This window comes from Schistocerca gregaria, chromosome 4 (genome assembly GCF_023897955.1).
Source record: "Schistocerca gregaria isolate iqSchGreg1 chromosome 4, iqSchGreg1.2, whole genome shotgun sequence".
Classification (NCBI taxonomy): domain Eukaryota; kingdom Metazoa; phylum Arthropoda; class Insecta; order Orthoptera; family Acrididae; genus Schistocerca; species Schistocerca gregaria.
In genome coordinates, this window is record NC_064923.1 from 326,848,879 (window position 1) to 326,867,221 (window position 18,343).

The following is an 18,343-nucleotide window of genomic DNA, read 5'->3' on the forward strand; positions in this document are numbered from 1 at the left end:
CAAGGCAGGGATTATCCCTGACCCCGCTGGGAATCGAACCCAGAACCACGCGCGCTGGAAGCGAGAATGCTACCGCAAGACCACGAGCTATCTACACATACAATAATTTCATTTGCTGTTTTGATCATTCCTTTGACTGGATTAATATCATCCTATAGTTCTACTAATCTTTTCATCTTGAGTGTCTAATCTTTGCCTGTCCTTGGTGCTTTTCCATCAACTGCTTCTGTTGTAGCTCCGTCTTTCACAGCAAATTCAATAGCTAGAGATCGTAGGTGCCACATGCTGTGCTGACAACTTTGAGACACATAGAAAGACTGTCAAATACATGGAACTGCTGTCATTGCATAGCTAATATAGCTCACTGCCCATAAAAGCACAATCACTTTGGGCCATATTTTGCTTTGCTGACAACTATTCACTGACATCATGTTCCAATACACCTGGCTGTGATTCTGGAATCTCACACTAGTTATTTCTTATGACTTGTTTTTCTTAGCAGCAGATTGTGCTCTGATGCAACCATGGGCTTCCCTGGTGGTTCTTTTGGCTGGCTGTAAACAGGGTGGTCATAAACAATCCAAACAGCATGTTAGGGTGTTGCAGGGTAGGTTGTGCTGATAAGTAGCTGTTATGAAAAAATTTTGATATGTTATTCCATTTCCCAGTTAACTAGCACAGAAGTTAGCCAATCACGCAGTTGCAGACGCCCCGCCAGATAGATACATTTAGTGTCAGTTGTTCTCACAGCACAGATGATAGCATATGAGATTGCTCAGCCTTTGACTTGAGTTTGATCCTTACTATTGTCCCAAATCCAATTTTTGTATCACTCCCTTGTTTGGTTTTAGGAAACCAAATTAAGAACACATTTGGTGACACTACCTCTGCCACGCCATTTGAATTTGTGTGTGCAATGGCCAGATTGACTAATTTCCATGCTAATTAACATGGAAGTGACACAAGGTGCTGAATTTTTTTCTTAATAATCTTCTCACCCAAATTATCCTGCTACACTCTTACAAGCTTTTCAGACTGTTGCTGACCACTCTGTATATCCCATTTACAAAGTCAGGGGCTGGCTGATTTATGAGTTATCAGTATATCTCCTTCAAGTGCCAAGCTGTCTGCTCATAGTTGGCTTAGTTCATTTCCCACTTACCTTTCATTTGCTTTTCTCTGCTAAAATCTTCTTTTGTCTACTTCTTCTTTCTACCGCCTCTTTACTTCATATTTCAGCTATACACATATATAAAATAATATTTATGTCACATCAAATTTAAAATGCTTACCCTTTCATCAATTAAAGTATTAAAAATTCTTGTTACAGAAGTATGCACTGTGCAGTGCGGCTTACTGTTTCCAGGAATATTTATTTACCCGTTATTCTGCAAATTAGGAACAAAAGATCTTATCTTATTTTTAGGCCTGAAACACTTTTGAGAGAAAAATATATTTTCTCACTTGATGACAGGCAATAATTGACAGATTAGAAGCATGCTTCTCTCTCTTTCTGTTTGTATCTGTTTGGTCTACATGTAAACAGCATACACAAGCACAAGTTATGTCTCACTGTGACATCAGTACTTCAGGGTTTTCATCCTCTAACTCGTTTCGAAAATGGGAACAACCAATGTATTTTCCCAATTACATAATACACCCTCTTGATAGGGTGACTTACAAGTTCTTTCAAAGCTACATTGTAAAATCTAACAGGTCCTAGTAACCCATCGGGACACTGATCTATTTTCCATTTATTAACTTCTGTTGCTTTTTAATCCAGCAGTCACATGTCACTGATTTGGGGAAATATAATGTTTAGTACATGGAGAAAAGTAATTAACACATTACATACTTCTTTTTTTATCTTACAAAGAATCAGCTAATATGATTCCTAACAACCAAGTTCATTAATTATGTCTAAAATAAAAAGGAGTACACTTACCACTATGCCCATCATTTTTTATACTATGCAATTATAACTAGGAGGAATTGTATTGAAACTACTTCTGAGCAGAATATTTCAATACTCACATCACCATTGTCAGTTTCTGTGGCAGGTGGTCAAAGATTACTGCTCATCCCACAATGAACCAAATCAAAGGAAAAAAATGAGCTTTTTGTATACTTACCGGCCTGCAATGCCTGTTGGTTGTATTTCCTGCACAAAGATTCCAAGTTCACCTTTCTCCTCACTTCGGAGACCAACAACACTGAATCCAAGACTGCTCCCTTCTGGTTTATACAGCTGCAAGGTGACAAAAATTCATAATTTGGTATTATTGCATGAATTCTACATAATTAAGGTAAAGTACAATGTGAACATATAAACTGAATTCTCTAGGCAACAAATCAGCACTGGTAGATAAAAAACTCATTTCTTGATTTTCAATAAAATAAGACATAATGTGCCCCGCTGTACACTCACAGTTAATATTTTTTCTTGCCTCTCTCTAGGCACAAATAGAACAGAAAAAATATCCCCAAGTCACACATTTTAGACACTCATTCTTATGAAAATGTTACGTGTAATAATAAAGGCAAAATGCTGGAACATAAAAAGTACAATATGTAATACTAACAGATTATTGACACAAGGGAAACAAATAATATTAATTCTGAAGTGTCATACATAACATGAACTAAAGTACTAAAATTAGGGTTTTATCCCTTTTGTGACAACTAAATAAAAATGAAGGAAAATGTGCCATATTGCTGATATTTTATCAAATCCAGCAGTTTTCAAATATTTAAAGTGAAGGATCATGCACTATATATTTTTGTTTTCTTTTCCCTTTAAAAATACAAGCAAATCAAAAATATAACTGCCATATCAAAAGGACAGAATTATGAAGATATACAAACACTTTAATATTTTACAAAATGACAGGATAAGGGTGAAATTGGTTCTCTTGTAGGAAGGTGAGAATAAGTGCCATTTTTTTCTTTTCCTCAAAAGATAGGAAGAAGAAAAGCACAAAACTAAAATGTACATAACAGTAAATATGATCAGACCTTCACCAAAAACCCTAAAACAACATGTATCACAAAAAACTACAGGAAAACATCTGCATAAAACAATTAGTGGAATGCAGGTAACACAACACACACGTAGTGACAGGTCAGGAATATTTACAAAATACTTTGGGGGAGTGAACAGTTTATGCAGTGAAAGAAATAAGATGTTGAATACCATCCACGCTACTGAAATAACCATCACACATTTTACAGGAAAAAGTGGATAACCCATAGCCAATTTACATTTTCACCAAAAGCCAACCAAACCATTGGTCTTTGCCTACCTGCACTGTCAGTACCTCCCTGCCTTGAGAGGATTCCTGTATGGCTTTCTGGAACTCTATTGCATATGTTGGAGTGGTTATAGGGGGCAGGGCGACGTCCTCAGGGGCCAAGGATGGACTAGCAATCTGATAAAATGCAACCATATCAATTTGCCACAAACTGCACTTTCCAGCTATGTCATAAAACTTTATGTAGTCACAGTAATATATTCTAATTATGTATCTGTAGTACAAGCTTAGACCCCACTGAAAATAAATGTTCAAAAGTATTGTACAACTAGGACACAATTTGTGTTTCCCCAAATTGTCAAAACAGAGCATAAATGTGTGTTTGCATATGACTGGAATGCACCTGCTGATACAACCATACCTACTGTCTCCAAAAACATAACAATGTCACAATTATCAAAACAATTTATTAATGTTGGTGAACTTGCTATGAGAAAAAACAAAATTACTAAGTATTAAAATGTTCAATTATTGTTAGATTGTATGAATCTCCTTTTATGTCCAGTATTATTTCACATACAAATATTTAAAGCAAAACTGAACTTGATGAAAATATAATTTAACAACATTTTGTTTTAACACCAAACAAATTTCAGTTTCTAAAAGTGTATTGAGATTAAATATACTCAACATATAAGGGTGCTCATCATCAAACGAATAAAAGTGTTCCATTAATCTCCAATGGCCCTGAAACTCAATACGGACTGACCAGTACAGAAGACCACCTTGGGAACTACAAAATAGTTCTCAATAACATTGTTTTGGATACATGAACAGTATATTTCATATGTGAATGTGTGTGCGGCAAAGTGTACTACAAGGACTGTAATAGACCTCTATGACTGTGCTTTGTATATTCTGTGGCATTACCTTAACGACGTACTGTAATGGATATTGAAGTACAGTTTAGTTTATTCTTGCATTTTCCATATTCAGAATTACTTATTTCACTGTGTACGTTCCAACAGAAATGATTATTTAACTATTTTTTTCCCCTTTCTCCCTCTGTGGCATCACTTTCTCAATTCTCTGCAGTTCTAATGTGTCACTCCTATTTCCTGATTAAGTAGATACGTTATCTCAAACATCACACATTAATCGCATATGCTACCAGCTTCCTAATTTGCATTTGTCTTGCAGCTGCACCTTTGTATCAGTGTTTTGGGTGCCTTACAGTTCCTGTGACACTCATACATTTCTCTTCTTTTACTCTTTCCTCTTGCATTCACGGAAGTGTGAAGATGTTACAACCATTGCATTTGACATATACCATTTCTGTGGAGGTTTCATTTATTGTTATTTGAGGGGCATAAAACCTACATCTATACCAGTGTCTTATTCAGGTCTTTCATAAATGAATTACATTTTCATATGATGGTTCCAATTAAAAGAAGGTGTCTGAATCTGCCTTCAGCATGGCTAGATTTATGTCAGTTCATCTCAAATTAGACAACAGCAGATACTTATTCCAGTAACAGTTTTTTCATCTATTTATACACTACATATCACATTTATCTACAGTGGAGGCTAAATGTTAATCTTTGTACAAGGTGCTGTTTATCTTCAAGTCTCTCCATATTTCATAAGAGTTTACTAACAATGCCATTTCCGAAACCACAACCGTATGGTTGGAACAGCTTCAGCTTCATAGAGCTAGACTTTTTCTGACAAGTCATTTATATGTATCAAACAGTAGGCTACCATGAGTCAGGTCAGAAGCTACTTTTGCTTCAGACAATGGTTATGTTAAGAACAATATACTCACTTGCATTTGCATTTGCAGATAACCTGACTGCAAATCTTGTCAGGTATATGGGAGGCATTCAATAAGCAATGAAAAACATTTTTTTTCTAGGCCAACTATGGTATAACAAATGCAGAACTTGTTGTGAGACAATGTGAAATATTCCCACTTATGCCTCTACAGTTTCATCAAGTTCCAACAGGTGTCGGCACTACACACAGCCTTCAAAATGGCATCCATAACGAAGGTGCTTTCCAAGCAGAGAGATGTAATTGAATTTCTTTTGGCACAAAACCAGAGCATTGCTTGCACAATGTCTACAGAGGCCTGGCAGAAAACAAAAGCACAGTAAGCCACTATACAAGGCATCTGTCATCACCACAACAAAGTTGTGCAAACCTGTTCAATCTCCCACACGCCAGTCAGCTGCACACAGGTGTGACTCCTGCAATGTCAAAACATCTGTACACTCTCATTAAGGTGATCAACAGATCACAACCAAACATGATGCTGCGCACCTGGATGTCTCCAGTGATAGTGTTGACACACTTGCCCACCAGCTGGGATACTCAAAGGTATATGCCCAGTGGATTCCTAACAGAAAACCATAAAGAGCAACAAAGGACCATCAGTGCAAAATTACTTGCATATTACAAGGCTCACTGTGACAGACAATGGGGAGGTAATTGATGCAACAAGATGTTGGCTCCGACATCAACTAGTAGAGTGCTTGCTAGAATGCACGCATATGGGCCTTCTCAGTACGTTGGTGTAAGACTGTCACACTGAAAGGAGATTATGTTAAAAAATAGGGTTTTGTAGCCAAAAGAGTGGGGAATAATAAGGTGTATTGGAATCCTGAATAAAACTAATCCACTTTCAGAAAAAGAAATTGTTATGTTACTTATTGAATGCCACTAGGTGATGGTGTGGGATTCAATCAAAGACTTTCAAGAAGCCCAGAAATGTGACTTCAACATGAACGCCATTATCTAATGCCTTCTGCATCTTGTGAATGAACAAAGAAAATTGGGTTTCATATGGGCAGTGCTTGCAGAAACCATGTTAACTCCTACAGGTGGGATGTTTGGTTTCCAACAAAAGTCACGACAGCACAACATATGCTCTATAATGCTACAACATACTGACATTAACAATGTATGTTTGCTGATTTGTGCACTTGTACTGTGCTGCTTCTTATAAATTGTAATGATTGTCCTTTCTGCAGTCATACAATACACTTAGTTTGTGACATTTGCCTGCTTTATTTCTTTGTTGATAATCCTCGGTGTCGACGTACTGCATTTTCATACTGGCTGAAAAATGGGGGGTGGGAGTTCAGCTCTGACTACTGTAAATGATGTAGTCGAAAGTTGCTTTTCAAGTTCTTTGCTTTCACTGGTCACAGCTCCCCAATATTACACAGTTAACAGGACCAGTTCACTATTGGTTAACTTTTGATAAGCCTCATTAATAGTTTGCAGGCAAACGTCAGCATACTGCGACAATAGTTAACCGTTGAATATCTACGAGCAGAAACAACATAACCACACAGTTCTTGCAGAATAACACAGTATGTGTGGCACTATTGAACAGATACTGTCATTATTTTAACACACTTATTTCATGGTTAAGTTGATGCATTGTTGTTGATCTATCCAATAAAGGTTCCTCGTCTGAAAATTGGTCATGGACTGACTGTCTCGGGACCAAAATTTGGGCCTATATATATCCTCATAATAATAGGCACTGAAACTATACACTGTCTGATGTTTAGCTTATTGAAATTAAAATTAAATGATAACTCATTCAATTACTTGAATATATAGAAAAAATTGTTCTTTTTAACAGTTTCTCCTAGCACAAAGGTTACGCCAAATTATTTGCTTAAATGATGAAATTAACAGACATAGTTATACAAGCAATACTTTTGACAAACTTGGTAATTATCTTGGAATTAATTAAGGGCTGGCATTGCTAACATGTTTTTGAATGGAGCCAAACAAATACTTAAAGAATGCTAGTGGTTCATCTTCTAAATGTTTATAATTAGTACAGAATTTATATTTCTTTATAAGTCAACAATAGAATCTACGTCACAGAACAATCACAGATTTCATCCTATAACAAAAGATATTAACTACAAACAGTCAAAATAAATTATAAAATTGATAACACACACAAAAATAAGCACAAAATTATTTCTGGTGCTATATTCTTTAAGACTGAGGGCCATCCTTTCTCTTCTATGAAAATGCAGATTATACTCATATATGCTAATGGTAAATTAGTCAAAAACTGAAAAATGAATTTAGAGAGGCAGATGGCAAAACAAGATAGGAAGTAAAAAGATCCCAGCTTGTTTTATCACAAGTTGATCCAGCAACCTACAATAAACTGTTGCTAACAGTGAGATAAGTCCTTCTGTATATTCAATACAGAAGCTAATAGGTTCAGTAGTCTTTCCTCTATTGAGCAACTTGTTCAAATTTTTGATTCCACACTTACTTACTTCCAAAACTGTCTTTCTGGTATCTGTTCGACAGTTGGAAGTTGGAACTGTGTTGCTGTCTTTGGTGGGGCAACTTCAGAGGAAGTATATAACTGTGTAGGCTTCCGCAGCCAGAGTAAGTCGACAAAAGTTTTCAGTGTATGATACCGCATCATAATGTAAAAAAAAAAAACCCTACTGCTGCTGGAGAAAACAAAAAAAAATAAATCCCTGTGTGAATAGGCAAACACCTTCACCGCGTTGGGGTGCCCTGTCTTCTATAGTGGTCATAAGATCCAGGACATGCTAGGCTCCACTAAGAACAAGATGGATGCATTACACACTGCAGGCATTTACGAGGTGGAATTCAAATGTAGAGAGCCATGCATCAGCGAGACTGGCAGGCCAATAGCAACGCGCATTCCAGAACATGAGTGCTATATTCGTCTAGGGCAACACAACAAATCCACAGTGGCAGAACATCAGCAAGACAGTGAAAAGGAAATAAAATTCAGCAAAGCCTGTGTGTTAGCCAAGCAGCCAATTATGTTGTTGTTGTTCTTGTGGTCTTCAGTCCTGAGACTGGTTTGATACAGCTCTCCATGCTACTGTATCTTGTGCAATCTTCTTCATCTCCCAGTACTTACTTCAACCTACATCCTTCTGAATCTGCTTAGTGTATTCATCTCTTGGTCTCCCTCTACGATTTTTACCCTCCACACTGCCCTCCAATGCTAAATTTGTGATCCCTCGATGCCTCAGAACATGTCCTACCAACTGGTCCCTTCTTCTTGTCAAGTTGTGCCACAAACTCCTCTTCTCCCCAATTCTGTTCAATACCTCCTCATTAGTTATGTGATCTACCCATCTAATCTTCAGCATTCTTCTGTAACACCAAATTTCGAAAGCTTCTATTCTCTTCTTGTCCAAACTATCCATCGTCCATGTTTCACTTCCATACATGGCTACACTCCATACAAATACTTTCAGAAATGACTTCCTGACACTTAAATCTATACTCGATGTTAACCAATTTCTCTTCTTCAGAAACGCTTTCCTTGCCATTGCCAGTCTACATTTTATATCCTAGCTACTTCGACCATCATCAGTTATTTTGCTCCCCAAATAGCAAAACTCCTTTCCTACTTTACGTGTCTCATTTCCTAATCTAATTCCCTAAGCATCACCCGACTCAATTCGACTACATTACATTATCCTCGTTTAGCTTTTGTTGATGTTCATCTTATATCCTCCTTTTAAGACACTGTCCATTCTATTCACCTGCTCTTTCAAGTCCTTTGCTGTCTCTGACAGAATTACAATGTTATCGGCGAACCTCAAAGTTTTTATTTCTTCTCCATGGATTTTAATACCTACTCCGAATTTTTCCAATTATGACAAAACGCAAAGTCAGAGAGGCCATCGAAATACTTCAACACCCCAATAACATGAACAGGAGGATGGACTCAGGCTTGCCCTATCTTGGCTGCCAGCAATCAGAGCCCAACAGACAGCACTGTCAAACACGAGGCACGAGCAATACCGGTGAGTAACTGCAACCAATGTCCAGCAGTTGGTAAACAGCACCCAACTTCTCATTCAACGACGTCCACCAATCATGGTACATGACACAAAAGCCAATAGACGACAGAGGTCATGTTCTCCCTCCACCGCAATAACCTATTAAAATAAAGCTCCCTCTCCTTCTTCCTTAAGTGACCAATGAAACCACCTACCTTTTTAAAATTCTGATGTAAGGGCATGTGCAGTGAACAGTAACAACAAAATATAAAGGACACTGCATAGCTATAACACACCATTAGATCCAGAAGAAGGCCGCTGCAACCGTGGCTGAAACATTGGTTTTTCTCCAGCAGCAGTAGTGGTTTTTTATATATATTTTATTACATTATGATGTGGTACCATACCCAGAAAACTTTTATGTTCAGAGGAAGTATTTCAGCCATCATTTTATCATCTGTTGGTCTCACCACGATTGATGATCAACTGGACAGATAAGTTTTCTAAATTGATTGATTTGGTGTAAGACAAAAACTTTTAGGGTTTTTTGATAACATGGCAAGTAAGAGTTTGATTCTGAATTCACTAAATATTTCTCACACAACATTCTATACGTTTGCTTTGACTTTGTTATGTATTTGTTTCTCAGCAGGGATTCGGTATTATTTGAATCTGCCATTCTTTAGTAGTGAATTTCTAACTGTGTTACTGAACCATGGTGACTCCTTCTTATTCCTATCTTCCACATCACATACTTTTCTAGAACATGGCCTAAAAATACATTTTAATTTGATTTGGACATCTTCTACATTCTCCTCACTGGCAATGACGACGTATAAATCAGTAAGCAACTTCCAGAACAATTACACTACACAACAGTTTCTGTGCAAGGTCAAGAAACAATTATAGGATGCACTACCTGTTGAAGTTCAAGGCTTTGTAATAACGTATTTCTTACAAAACAGGAGTGAGAATTTTGAAATAGGAGTTAGAATGTAAGTGGCCAGGAAGTCTGACACTGAGGCAAAGAACCTGTCCCAGAATCCAAACAACCACAGAAAACCAAGCAAACTAAGAAAAAGGAAATCTTTTTCACAAAGATCAAATTTCACTGCCTAAGAACATTTCTAATGCATTTCTTGTTTTCCAGAAGATTGATCCTGTTATCCACTGCATTGTAATATTGTAATATTTCACTGAACTCTTGAAACTCATAATAATGCATACATTATTTTAATTGTTCAGCTTCACCCAGTGTACTTCATGACGAAATAGTTCACAGACGAACAGCTGGATGACAGTATCCAACAGGCATATTTTGGCAAGTGACCATGATGGCATCATCTGGTGTGCTGATGAACTGAGTGCTTGGAGGCCAGCACAGCACTTTCATCTCTCCCCTCCCCCCAATCTGCTGTTCCATCCACAACCCACACCCAGCATCCACTCTCCTACTCCTCTCACCGACACACTGCTCTGTCCTAGGTTTGTGTCCAGGTATGTGTGCCAACAAAACCTGCCCCCAAAGTCAGTTCATTCTTCAAAGTAGATATTCCACAATGAACTGACTTCAGAGGTAGGCACAGGAACAGCAGAGGTGCTGTCAGCAAGCGTACCTGAGTGCGAACCTATGGCAGAGTAATGTGTTAGCGGAGTAGTGGGAAAGAGTTGCTGGGTGCAAATGGACATAAAATGGCAGGTCAGGGAGAGTGGTAGGGGGAAGATAAAAGCACCATGCTGGTCCAAAGCAGTCAGTTCATCAGCGCACCTGATGATGGCAATGAGATCGCTTTCCAAAATATTGGCCCACAGGACATTGACATCCAGCTGTTCACCCATGAACTATGTTGTCAATGCACACATTATTTAAAAAGAGCATAAAACAAGGATAGTATGCACAGTGTGAGAGATAAGGGGATGTAAATGAGACAGAGGAAGGACTTCGAATGTGTTCATTATCAGCTACATCAATCTAGGTTCCCAGTGTGTCTATACCAATCATAAAGTTATCAATGCATGTAAATTATGCCTGTGGAAATGCCTCCGCCATCAACAAAACTGTTGCTTGTATTTCACTTAATATTCCACCTGCAAGACTGTTCCTGTATAAGACAAAAGGTGCTGTGGAGAACAGTGAAACCATTTTTTACACAGTTTTTCTTCCAGTGGTCATACAGAAGAACAGAAAAGCCTGTGATGGATCTGTAAATATTAACTGTGAAGTAACAAACACCTGGCTTTGAGTAACAACACATAATTGCAAATGGTCTGACAACTTAAAACGGTGAAATCATTTGGAACTATGTTTTCTCTGGCACTTATTACCACAGTAATAAAATCAGAATAACTGAGACATACATGGGAGCCTACAAACAACTGTTTCTTGAGGAATATCTGTCAATAGATATTGAAAAATATAAATGGTACTGGTTGGTATCAGATACCCATGCCACACACTGTTAAACAGGTTTTAGAATGTACAGGAGAAGAAAATGTAAATACATAGGGGCACTAAAGCCCATGAAAATGAAAGCAGCTGTGTAATGTTTTTACAGTCCTTAGTGACGGCACTTGAGTAATGGTGCTGTTCAAATGCAGATTCCTTTTTTATCTAACAAATGCTATAAATTTAATTCCTTTACAGTGAATCATTAATAGCGACTTCCAAAAATTTCAGCAACATTAAAGTCAAATAAAAAATCATCTAAGCACTGAATGAAAAGTTGTGTGAATAACTCCATGGCATAATTTCGAAAAGATCTATGATTCATTGGTTAGCTGGCTCAGACAGAGATTTTTTGGTTAGAAAGATAAATAGGTTCTTGAAAACATGGCCAGTGAGTTTAGGAACAAAGATGATTAACTAAACATCTCTCCAGTTGATCAGTTACATGACAACAATTTGACAAAGTAAACTTCAATTGCACCCAGTGATACAGTCAAAACAGCAAACACACCAAAAGGATTTGTGACAAAATAGTTTCTGTTGAAAAAGCATTTGGTAAAGCAAATTTCAGCCAGTGTCCATATTTAGTGACGACAAAGATCAGTGCAGTTACCACCAGTCATTTGGAGCTCCTCTTTTCAAACATTTAATAACTGGAATGTAATGGTGTTCTTCAAGTCAAAACTTTCAATTAGGTCTACAGTACTTTCAATAAAATATTACCCTTGAAATTACACGAATAACCAATACAAGCAACAACTAATATGGACACAAATAATAAATAGGATCCAACATCAAAAATTGGAAGCCACAGTTTATTCCCAACTGAACTATAATAAATAGGTTTCTCTCCATTACCATATTTCTTAGAGTGTGGGTTAATATCACAAAATAATCAGTTTGCTGAAGGAGAGAAAGCAAATACAAAAGGCAGAAGCAGTGAAAGAATGCTACAAAAAGAATTAAAGGTACATAGCACAATAAAAACAATGCACCAGGACCTTCATTTCTGTGATATTGTTCTCACTGTTATTTATAATTTCTGTTTTAATATTATTTTTCTTAGCCACAGTTTCCTGTTTGTTGTGCAGTGCTACTTGTGTTGATTTCAGTGGAGAAATTAACCAATTCAAATTTTAATATGTTTAATTTGAAATTTTTGTGATTTTTTAAAATGGAATATTGATGAAAATCATATATAAAAATGACTATTCTACTGCATCTTTATGTCTGTTCATTTAACAAACATGCATCCCCAGAATAACTATGTACATTTCACATGTTCCCTGTTGAAGACCCGCCATCAAAAGCATAAAGCCACGTTTATCAGGCCCCCATGTGAAGAATCCTGATTTTCAGCTTCTTAATTTTATGTGAATCTTTCAAATCAAGGAATGGTACAAAGAGTTAGAGCCATATGGATATGAGATAAATGGGCAACACTGCAATTTTTTATACAGTTACTGATTAGTAACCAAATTATGCCAGTCATTATACACTCCACAAAGACATCCCTCCACCTGTTCCCTTTCTCTCTCTGCCCCCTTTTAAGTTCATCTCCTCAGTGCATTTGTTTGCTCTCAGCCAGTGTTCTTATGTAATAACTTACTGCAGCTGTTTGCTTTAAGGAAAAAAAAATAGGCAGTTTGTATAAAATCAACAAAATGCAATCTCATTTACATTTACCTGAGGAGATGATGATTCACCAGATGAACTGTGAGGAAGTTTTGCAACTGGAACTCTTTGATCATCAAATTCTTGACTGTTAGCATAATCTGGATCAAATGAAACATCATACAAGCTGACAGGAGGTGGGACATTTAATAAAAGCTTGCCACATGGTGTAATGTCAAAGTCTACAGGGAGAATTGAAGGGTGTTGTATTAATTGCTGATTTAATTCTCCCAGTGAGTCCTGCAACATAACAAGTATTACCTGAATATATAAATGAACATAACACATATATGTAATCTAAAAATACCTATATCAAAAATAATGATTAGCCCTGCATAGAAAAATCATAAACTTACCTGCAAACAAAATCTCAAAAACTCAAGCTGAGAGAGAGAGCCATTAACATTTCAAATGTTCATGTGTAAACAGTCTTCTACAAATTATTATGAATAGAGGACCAATTCAGTCTTCATAGTAACCACAACATAGGTATTTCAATAAAAGAGAAGGCAAACATTGCTATCTAAATATCTGACAGTTGCAACCAATTTTAGAGAGTGATTGGCTATGGTGTAGTCAAACAATATTAGATCTTTCCACAAAATGAACTTCTTTGCATAAAGCACTGACCGTTTACATGGTTTTCTCCACCTGATAATAACTTTCAAACAATATGAGCTCCCTGAATATAGCTGCATCATTTGGAAATGATATCCAAGAACATTCAGTTGTTCACACATAATGCAGCTAGAGTGTTTATAGAGCAAAAATATTTCTCAGTTTGATCAATACATGATGCCAATTCAATGAAGTAGATTTCAGTTGCATTCAACAAAAAGGTCAAAATCAAAAACACACCTAAAGGAGTTATAGTCAAACAATTTACATCTAACAAAGATTTGGGTAAAGCAAATTCAATCAATATCAATGGTTAGTGGCAACAAACATTAGTACAATTACAGCCAGTCACTGGAGCAAGAGAGTAATGCTAATTTTAAAGTAAGTAGAACCTTATGTTTTTTAAATCTAGGCATGAAATTATGGAATTAGTCACATATGGTGGAAAAAACTGTTAGATGATAAATGTAATCTATTAAATTAACAGGAAACAGAGTATTTTGAGAAAAAAATTGCTTTTCCTCCTGTTGTTGTTGTTGTTGTTGGTTTTTTTAGATAGTTTAAAATGTATCTGATAAAACTAGAATTTTAAAAGAATGTGTTATTTCTGAAACAAAGGATGCCTGTTTGCATTATACCACTATAGTACAGCATCAGCTATTTGAATACTGATCAATGGAAACATTAGTTAAACAAAAACATCCCAGTTGCCAAGTTTAAAGTTGTGTGGGCATCAAATAAAAGTTCTGCTGGTGCTCGGCTGACCACCTTGGCAGTTTTCCCATTGCAAAACCATCATTGTCATTTCCGGATAAGGTACTGGTGTACTTGAGGTGAGCTGTGAGGACAGGTTGTGAATCATATTTAGTTAGGTTAGCTAGTAGAATACTTGACTGTGAAAGGCAAAGGCCCCACATTTGAGTCCTGGTCTGGAACAAAGTTTTAATCTGGCAGGAAGTTTCACATCTTTTTTTTTTTGTTCTGTAAGTGATGTCTGAACCTCTGTTCATCACAGATTGTGCTCTTGTTGTGCCAGTCACAATCTTGACTAAACACACACACACATTGTGCTTAGTGTTTCTGATAAGGAGGTGAAAACTGTGCTAAAAGATCAAGCTTGACTCAGGGATATGGGGTTGGAAGCACAACAACATTTGTGATTAAAAAGAACAGCGATTCCATTACAAAATTTTCAAGTGCACTTGACAAAAAGCCTGCACAGAAGAACAATGGAAGTGGCAGAAAAACTGTATTTAGACACTGCAGTTTACACATGGTTGAAGCAAGAATGCAGCCAAGAACAAGTAATAAATGGACACTTAATTTATGAAAAATCTGTTGAAATGAATAAGAAACAAGGGAGTAACCCCGATTTTAAAGTCACTAACACTTGGCTTAAATATTTGAAATCAAGCATGGAATTAGGAAATTAAGACATAACTATTAGAAGAAACTGTGAAATGATATTGAAGTTCCAATGCATATTTCAAAGCATATATTTACAAATTGATTGATAAGGAGCACTAAAAAATAAATCTATAATGCTTGTGAAATTGGTTTATACTGGAAAAAATGCCAACAATAGGCCTAGTTTCTAATACTATACTCCGACACCTCGTTTAAAGGCAAGCAAATCATACATCACTGCAATGGCATACGAAAATGTGTGTGAAACACAGGCTATCTTTGCAAATCTTATGGAAGTCTACAAAACTATGGCACTTTAAGAAACAAAGACTGCCAGTTGCCTACAACAAGCAAAAGCATTTGTGGATGGAAACAAACATTATTAAATAATAGTAAACACTGTATTTATCCCTAAAGTCATAAAGTTTCAGGTTGCAACTGGAAATTATGGAAATGTTTTGCTGTTGATTGATAATGTTCCAAGTCATCCTTCAAACATTTTACTTGAAGTACAAAATGGATAGTTTAAAGTTTTTTATGCCTCCAAACATTACTTAAGTTCTCCAAATATGGACTAGGGCATAATTGAAAGCTCCAAATTTTACTACAGAAATGCATTTCTGCTTATGATATTGACTGGGGAAAACAGTTCAGCAACTGTACCAGGAAAATGACTTAAAGATTGTTATGTATAAGGCAGCTGAAGCTGGAGCCCCACTAGCAAAAGCTTGGAATACAATCTTTCCTTCTGATGACTCTATCAAACCACCTAATAATCAGTTTGTATCCATACTGTCCGGGCAAACTACAGGCTCTTCAGGATTTGAAGAATACCACCAGGAAAATATTCAAAACTGGCTTCAATGTGATGCTGATGACCCTGACTACAAGTACTAACAGACAATCAAATAATTGCCAATGTTATCAATAACCAAGACCCTTGCAATGATGAGGAAGCACCTAGCAGTAAAAACTGTACTGAGAAAGGACCATCCACTGAGGAAGCTGTTCTCAGCCTTGAGACAGATGTTAAGAGACTAGAACTAAAAGAAGAATGTAATGTTGTCAAATTGAAGCATTTAAAATGCTTGGGAAATTTAGCAACAACAGCTCTGATGCAAAACCAATATTTGGACTTCTTTTCCTTCGCTATGTAGTCAGTTCTCTGTGCTGTTTGAGAGATGTGTGATATAAACTATAGACTTTGCATCAAATGTCTATGGGTAACAGATCATGTCACTGTGAACAACTTTTGTTAGTGACAAAACATTTGCTGATGCTTCCCGGAGATGCTAGGTATCCTTTCATATTTGTTATGCCCCTGAGAGGATGCAGGACACAGGCACTCTGCGTCACACATACGCATTGTGTGTTGCCTATAATCCAATCATCTGCTTCATGTAAAAGAGTATAGGTCTAGCAAAACTGGAGTTCCTGATTCACATCTAAAATATTTTTGTCCCCTTAGATCAGGACTAGCCAAAAAGCACTCTGCGAGCATGAGCACTCTGGCCGAGCTCCTGTCTAGCACTCTAAGAGCAGTGGTAAGTGGCGCCAAGAAGAGAGGAGATAAGGAAGGCTGCAGCGAGACACCACTAGAGTTAGATAGTCATCTTGTCATGCACCAAGCAGTTTGTCAGCAATGCTGCTTGTATTCAATTAGATTTATGTTGTGCATTACAAATACTATAGGCAATATACCACAACTGTCCAAGAAAAGAAATACACACTTGTTTAAACAAAGAAAATCTGGAGAAACCACATCATTCAATGTAGAATGGAAACTAATTTCCTTTTCGTATTGTTCAAAGGCCATGCAAAGTGCTCATTATGCCATCACCCTATTATGAGATGAAAAACACCCATTGAAACTCAGCCACAAAGATGATATAATGCACTTCTGGCAAAAAACAGCGAATGCTGGCTGAACTGAAGGCGGCCATTAGGGAAAAAACTAAGTTGAGAGTATGTAGAGTACTGATAAATTCTTTTATGGTCAACATCACAAATTATTCGAAACCATTACATCTATTAATGGAAAGAGAGAATCATTTGGTAATAGATATGTCAGACAAGACATGTTATCAAATGAAAGTAAACCCTATGGAAAGGGCTTCAACTTCAGGACATGCAACAATTCCTAGAACTCAGATGGACCAGATATGACTGATTACATTTCAGTCGCTGAAACATTTCATCACAAGAACTCAAAGAATTCCACTTGCATGACTGAACACTGATTTTGATTTATTTTTTACAATATTCTCGTTTTTGGTTACTGATGTAGCTCATTACTTCAAACTTGAGCGGACAGATGTTCAGTGGAGCAACTGGCCCAATGACCTATTTGTCCCATCCCGAAATTTACAACACGTTTATAAACTGTCTTCTCCCCCTCCCCCCCCCCCCCCCCCAAAAAAAAACACACACACACACACACACACAATATTCTTAAAGCCACTGAAATTAATTCAATGTTTTGTTTCAAACAAGTGTGTGAACGTCATTCTTCAATTTCTCCAAGCGTATTTTATGACGAAATAAATCTCGAGTAAACAGCCTGGTCTGAGTGTGCAAAGGACACAATATTTCGGCAATTGACCACATTACCATCACCAGGTGTGCTGATGTACTGACTGGTGGTGGGCCGGTGCCATGTATATATAGGACAATCCCCCTCCCACTCCTCCATCAAGCACTTCCCTTGAGTCGGTGCAGTCTGTGCCCCAAGTGCGATCCAGTTGCACCGTCTGTTCTCCCGCCGTCTGGGCTTTGCATTCTAGGTCTTCTCGTTCAGGAGGGCCTGCCGGCACTGTTCTCGTTATTCTTCCCTCCTCCCCCGAAGTCGGTACACTCTGGGAAACATCCTTTTTCTTCTTAATCCGGGTGATAGCGGGTTCCCACGCCTTGCTAAGGATGTAACCACTTCACGATTTAGTTGTGGCTCCCTTACTCTGATCTGTATGGCTCTATGACAGAAGCCATAGAGATCAGAGTAAGGGAGCCCCAACTAAATCGTGACAGTAGGCCACTTAGCATAAGTAGGCCACTTGGCATAAGTTAGTGACAATTGGCAAGCTGAAGGATGGTCTTTGGAGGCCCCAGGGTTTTCCCTGGACTCAGAGGCTGCC

The 18,343-nt window shown here is 37.4% G+C and overlaps 1 protein-coding gene across 7 annotated transcripts in view; it reads right to left on the reverse strand.

Moving 5' to 3' along the window:
* Nucleotides 1-18,343, reverse strand: part of LOC126365733 (multiple PDZ domain protein) — a 2,074,088-nt gene that overhangs the window by 2,044,421 nt on the left and 11,324 nt on the right. For 6 of the 7 annotated variants that reach the window (XM_050008180.1, XM_050008184.1, XM_050008179.1 and 3 more), the window contains exons 3-5: nucleotides 13,200-13,427; nucleotides 3,303-3,428; nucleotides 2,133-2,248 (exon numbers count right to left, since the gene is read on the reverse strand). In XM_050008180.1, coding sequence (XP_049864137.1) covers nucleotides 2,133-2,248; nucleotides 3,303-3,428; nucleotides 13,200-13,427 — 470 coding nt within the window. The remainder of the gene's footprint in view (nucleotides 1-2,132; nucleotides 2,249-3,302; nucleotides 3,429-13,199; nucleotides 13,428-18,343) is intronic. The other variant, XM_050008182.1, reaches the window with a different exon arrangement.